This window comes from Leopardus geoffroyi, chromosome B1, assembly GCF_018350155.1.
Source record: "Leopardus geoffroyi isolate Oge1 chromosome B1, O.geoffroyi_Oge1_pat1.0, whole genome shotgun sequence".
In the NCBI taxonomy this organism is placed as follows: Eukaryota; Metazoa; Chordata; class Mammalia; order Carnivora; family Felidae; genus Leopardus; species Leopardus geoffroyi.
In genome coordinates, this window is record NC_059327.1 from 148,210,811 (window position 1) to 148,217,359 (window position 6,549).

Below are 6,549 nucleotides of genomic sequence, written 5' to 3' on the forward strand. Positions count from 1 at the left end.
AGCACACCCAAAGCTTTGTCCCAATCTTATCTACACATGCTGTACAAATTTATTCTGTGCATCTGCACAAAAGCTACAAAAGGTATCACTGCTGCTGACTATCTGGACACCCTTTGGGTATTACCTAATCTACCTCATCTCCCCATCCCAAAACCTCTTTACCCTGCTTTACTTTGTTTCCTGGCACTTACGTCCTCCTACCATGTGGTATAATTTACTGATATTCAGTGTTTATGGTCACTTACCAAAACATAAACTGAACTAACACAGGAATCTCTTACTGTTTTCTTCATAAATGATACCCAGTGCCTACATCAGTGCCTGGCACAATAAATTATTTTTTTAAACAATAATTCTTTCCTTCTGTCTTAAAGCCCTCGGGAATTATGAGTCAGCACCCTCATTAACTAACGTATCTCACATTGCCCTTACTTCCTCAGCTACAACCATTTACAGTAGCCTTCCAAGTAAGCTTCTAAGAACTAGAGAAAAATGTGTGTATACACACAAACACACACACACTTTTTTTAAGTAGGCTCCATGCCCAGCATGGAGCCCAACGTGGGGGTTGAACTCTCAACCCTGAGATCAAGACCTTAGTTGAGATCAAGAGTCAGAGGCTTAGCCAACTAAGCCACCCAGATGCCCAGAAAATACTTATATTTAACTCCTAAACAGCAACTCTTAATTTCTCTGATCAACTCCTGGTAGAGAAATAATATTCAGGAAGCTATACCAAATAACATATAGATGAAATAACCAAAACTTTGTTCTTTCATTTCTGAGAATAATTATTTATATCTGTGAGATCTTCAATTTAGCGTTGGAACTACTAGTGGACAAAAACCAAAACCAAAAACGTTGGATTAACTTTTTTGGATTGTCAAACACAATCCAATGTTGGGAATATATTAACTGCTACATGAGACCTGACTGAAAAATTGTACCCCAAATAGTACAAACCCTCTAATGTGTCATATATTTACATACATCAGTTATGGCAAGATTTTTCTTATGTAATATGCTTCAGAAGAAATAAACGTATCCACTTCATTTCTGTAACTATTACATACTGAGCCATGTATAAATAGGATACTATTCTATGTGTATTCAGAAAATACCACCAAAACTTTCTCCATCCCTAGTTTCAGCCAAATATGGTTTTTCCCTGCCTCAACCAATTTAGCTTGGAGTTCCAAGAGACACAAGTCCATTAGCAGCAGTTACAGACATCATCTACATTGCTATTTTGAAGACAGCTTTTAATTCTTGAAGAAAACAAACATCAGCAGTGTAAAAATACACTCAAGATGAGAAGCTTCAAGCTGAGATACCTGGAAATCTCGTTTCAAGCTAACATGAGAAACAAGGACTTTCATAAGTCCCCCAATCCTCCTATCACTACCTACATGACAAACTCAAAATCAACTTCCAGGATGAGCCTAAGGAAGACATTTCACAAACTCACATGTGTTAGGCAGGATGACACAAGCCAGGCCTCCTGTGCACATGAGAAATGTTAGCAAGATGGCCTGCCAGTTAGCCTTCTATGGTCACTCAGTTTTGCCTGAACATTCGAAAAAGAATTAATATTCTACATAGGGGCCTGTGAAAATAAGGGTTAATTAAATTCTCAGGATCCAGGTGCCAATGTGATGACTAAAAATTACAGGTGGGGAAAGAAGAGAATGGGAACAGAACTGCTATTGCTACTGTTGTGAAGAAAAATACTATTCTGTCCACAACAGTAAAGGAGTATATGATGTTAGTTTCAACCTCCAAGTTTTTATTAGCTTTCTAACCACAGATCAAACAAAAGTGAATCACAATGAAGCCTTCAAACGCGGAATTCCAAGGGTGTTCAGACGACCTGGGGCTGTCTGCTGCCTCCATATCCCCATCTGGCCATCCCATCTTTCTGTCCATCCCCCGAAACTTGTCTGCAATAAAGGTAAATGAAATAGCGACCAGCACTAAATGTGACGTTAAGTTGGCATTTACAAATGATCTGCAAAATAACTCCCCAGCGGACCTAATCAACCCAGAGCACACTACCAGACTGCTTGGTGGCTGTCTAAAAAGATAAAGCCCGTACTTTCCTGGGGAGCATACTGGGAGGAAGGGCACCTCGGTGAACCAAGTAGCTGCTCCACACTCCAAGACCCTGGGCTGTCACCTGGGGATCCTGACCCTAAAGCCGCCTCATTAAGGATGTGTTACATCCACAGGACTTGTTACTCCAACTTTCCACTCCTAAAACCTAAGAGGGAAGTTAAAAGGGTGCTGGGGTGACAGGGAAAAGCACAACGCCCGATCTTGTGTGCTTGGAATCCAGAAAAAAGCAATGGGCAAGCGAAACGGAGAAAGACCACCTGGCACGCGACGCATAAAGGTCATGTTGAGGAGTGGGAGGTATCTATGCAGAGCGTGCAAACCAACAAACCCAAGAGTGGAACGAAGGGAAAGATGGGGAGATGGAGAATGCAGACCCAGGCACCGGGGTGTGTCGGGACTCGGGGTCCGGGGAGAAAGAGCCTCTGTGGGGGCTGGAGGACTCCAAGCGAGCTTGAAGCGGGTTGGGGAGGCGACGGCCGTCAGGCAGCGCCAGCGCACCAGAAGGGCTACCGGAGACCTGCTCAGTGGGAACGCCCGGCCCGGGCAGCTCGGGGCAAGGCGAGCTGGGGCCCGCGGCCCTAGTCGCCCGAACAAAGCCGGCGCGCGCGGGGCCTGGCTACTCACAACAAGAAGCTCATGTCTGCCGCGGCGTGGGCTGGGGGCTTTGCGGTTTGTAGGCCTCCGGGCGGCGGCGGCGGCGGCGGCGGCGGCGGCAGGGATGAAGAGGGAAGGAGAGAAGAAGAGGAGAGGAGGAGGAAGGGAAGCGCCAGCTGTTCGACGGCCCCAACTTGTTCGGCTTTGCTAGTTCCAATGGCAGGCGGAGGGGGCGGAAGTGGGAAGCGCACGTCTTGAATCACTCACTGGGAGGGGAAGGGAAAGAAGGCGGGGAAAGGGCCACACGCCTACTCTCCGAAGAACAGCCGCCGTGACTGCTGAGCTGCTTGTCGCGCCTCCCCCTCCTCCGATTCCTCTTCTTCCTCCTCCCCCTACTCCTCGTCTCCAGTCCCTCACCGCCCTCACCCCGCGAACTCTCGCGAGAGTGGCGGGCGCCGACCCTCCCTCTCCCGCTGTGGCCCCGGGTCCCTCAAGTTCTGGACATCTTTGCAGCCCCGGACCACGCCCAGCGAGTGCACTGGGGCCACCAGATTGGTCAAGGACTGTCCACCTAGTTGCGGGTCGTGGCAAAGTGCTCCGAACTGCTTAGCTGGGTTTCAGCAGTCAGGAAGGAAGTGGGCTTCACCTGCAGGATGTCAGGGTTCTGCAGTGAGGGATGGAATTGCCACCAGAATTATGCCCTCTGTAAGTGTTCGGCACAGGATGGTAAAAGGTTATGGAGTCTCTTTGCTAGTATATAAAAACAGGAGGAAGTTTAACGTGTTTGGAATGGGTTGGGTGTGGTTCCCCCAGAGGAGAGAAAAGGGTCTAAATGGGTTTTCAAGGTCCCTGTCGTTTTATGGTTGTATTTTAAAACCCTGAACTAGGAGAGGTCAGGATCCATTATTGTCTCAACAGGCAAGCTATGGTGGCATCAGCAGCTGGAAAAACTGCTGTGGTGACATATTCAATGTGGAGCATTCTTAAATGGATTATAAAGCCTGGCTCTGAACCCCTTAACTGTGAAATGCAAGGCTCTCTATAAGGGGGACTGAATCAATTCTAGCCTCTAGAATGTTTTGTGCAACAGAGTGCCGAATGGTTATAATTGGCTTAGGCCCCATAAATGCTTAATCAGCATTGCCACTGATAACCAACCTACCACAACATTATCAATTTAAGTACCCACTTATTTTACACAAGAGATGTCCATCTTCTTTACTTAAAACATGCATCAAGTCCACAAGTTTTCAAAGAACCTGAACATAACTTAAATAATGTGCAGCTATTAACCCACTTTGGGCTAACTGACATGAAGGAAGTACCAATATGAACTATATGCTTTTGAGTTTGGTGCATCATTAGTTTGGCATGTTGGTAAATCAAACCATTTTAAAAAAATACAGAAGAAAATATTGGAATCTTGACATTATCTTGGGAAGAGCAGAGGTCACTGGAATAATTTGGGAAGACTTAAATACTCAAAAGATGCAGGAAAGAAGGGGGGAAAGGATTTATCTCAATATAGTGAAAATAATGGATTTATAACAAAAGCCCAGATCTTGATTTGGTACTAATTTATTATGTAATTCCATAAGGGTCTTCTGAAAGTAAGACTTGAATTACCAGATTAGGAAATTATGTTTGGGAAGAGTAAATCAGTTAACCTATTAGAACAACAGTTCACACCTTTTAAAATGAGGGTCTTGGATTATTTCATGATCTCTAAGATATTCCAGTTCTAAAAGTCTGTCATGTCAGGGACATCCATCAAATGACTGGCAGACAGTTCCCATCTGCTCCCTGATTTGGCAGGCTGTCTTACATAGCTTTGCTTTTGTTCAAACACAATTTAGATGAATCCTATGACACTGAATCAGGATAACAATTGGCAGAGAAGAGAATCTGCTAAAGTACCTGCTGAGTTCTTCTTTTCATACCACAAGGAGAGTTGCCTGAAATTAACAGCTGATAAAACTTAAATATATTGGTCTTAAAAATGATAGTCATGTTAATAATATGGAATATAATTCCAGAGGTTAGACATTTAAGTCAAACCATGGCTGTCACTTAAAATTATTCGGCTTTGAAAGCACTGGGAAATTTAGAACCAAATAGAGATTTATTCAAATGGACATTTCTAATTGCAATTGCACTTTCACCAATCCATATTTCATATCACTCTTGTCTTAAAATTTTCAAAAAGTTCCTCTCCTGGTCAAAAACTTATTTTGTTTATAAATCTTTGTTTATGAAAGATTATTAAAGTTTGTATTTACCAGTTTTTCAAAGAATTGAGACTATAGCATGAATAGAATAGAATACAACAGAACATGTGTGGGTATATGCTTTCAAATATCTTTACAGATCCATTCAAATGTATAAGTATATTTACATATATAAATATAAACAAACAAGATAGTTATACATTCTGGTAAGATAGGAAATAAACAGAATAATGTCATAGAGAATAATGGTGAAGGAAGAGGATCTAATTCATTTATTTATTTTTTAATTTTTCTAAACGTTTATTTGTTTTTGAGCGAGAAAGAGAGACAGGGTGTGGGCAGAAGAGAGGGAGACACAGAATCCGAAGCAGGCTCCAGCTGTCAGCACAGAGCCCAATGCGGGGCTCAAACCCACAAACCCTAAGATCATGACCGGGGCTGAAGTCGGAAGCTCCACCAACTGAGCCACCCTGGTGCCCCGAAGAGGATTTAATTTAGATTGAATGGTTCATAAAGTCCTCTCAAGGAGGTGACATTTTTGCTAAGACCTGAGACAAGAGAAGGAGCCAGCCTTGCAAAGAACTAGGGGATGAGCATTTTCTGGTAGAGGGAATAACAAGTGAAAATGCTCTAAGATAAGAAAGAGCTTAAAGAGTTCTTAGAGTTGAAAGGTTATGGCCTGGGCAGAGTGAGCAAGAAGAATGGCATAAGAGAAGCCTGAACATGCAGACAGGGCAGGCTGGGGTTGACAAGCTTGGGCAAGGCATTTGGATTTTATTCTGAGAACATTAAACAAAAGAAGTAAAACAAAATAATCTGAATAACATTTCATTTTTTTTAATTTGGAAAATTTCAAACATATATAGAGGGGAAGAAATATGATGAATCCATCACACAGCTTCAACAATTATCAGCTCATGATCCGTGATTAGCATTTTGGAAAGATCATTCTCCGTTGTTGTGGAGAATGGACCAGAGGGGGCCAACATGTCAGAAGGGAAACCAGAAGACTATTGTAATAGTCCATTTGTTTCTCAGTTGTGATTTGGTTTAGGGTAGTGTCATTAATAATAGGAGAAATTAATAATCTCAAGGTAAAACCAACAGCACTTGGTGATTGTGCAGGTTGGGGAAAGAAAGGAGTCAAAGATTACTCCTATTATTTTGGCTTTAGCAACTGATGGAAATAGCCATTTATTGAAATAGGGAAGGTCTGAGTGATAATTTGGTGGTAAAACCAAAGTTCTATTTTAGATTAGTTAGCTTTGAGATGTCTATTAGACATCAAAGTAGTGATGTCTGGAAGAGTTTTGACTACTGCACAAAGCAGAGGGAGAGATCTAAACTACAGGCATGAATGCAGACCTCAGTAAGCAAATAGTATTTGAAACCATAAGATGGGCTTGCAAATAGGAATTTATATTCCCGATAAGGATAGACATAGCAGAGCATTACCTGTAAGCATCTGTTTATTCTTTACTTCTCTTCCCAGATATCTCTGGTTTCTGATCACCACTTACCTACTTCAGTTGTATTTATAATCTCCTTTTCCCTCAAGGTAATGGTTTCTACAACCTTAGAGATGATTCATCATACTTTTTATCAGATTAAT

General features: G+C 42.5%; 1 protein-coding gene across 3 annotated transcripts in view; it reads right to left on the reverse strand.

Moving 5' to 3' along the window:
* Positions 1-3,143, reverse strand: part of MOB1B (MOB kinase activator 1B) — a 54,851-nt gene extending 51,708 nt beyond the window's left edge. Inside the window, exon 1 of one of the 3 annotated variants that reach the window (XM_045473809.1) lies at positions 2,740-3,143. In XM_045473809.1, coding sequence (XP_045329765.1) covers positions 2,740-2,753 — 14 coding nt within the window. In that variant the 5' untranslated portion in view covers positions 2,754-3,143. The remainder of the gene's footprint in view (positions 1-2,739) is intronic. The other 2 variants (XM_045473807.1, XM_045473808.1) reach the window with 2 other exon arrangements.
* Positions 3,144-6,549: the final 3,406 nt, after the last annotated feature.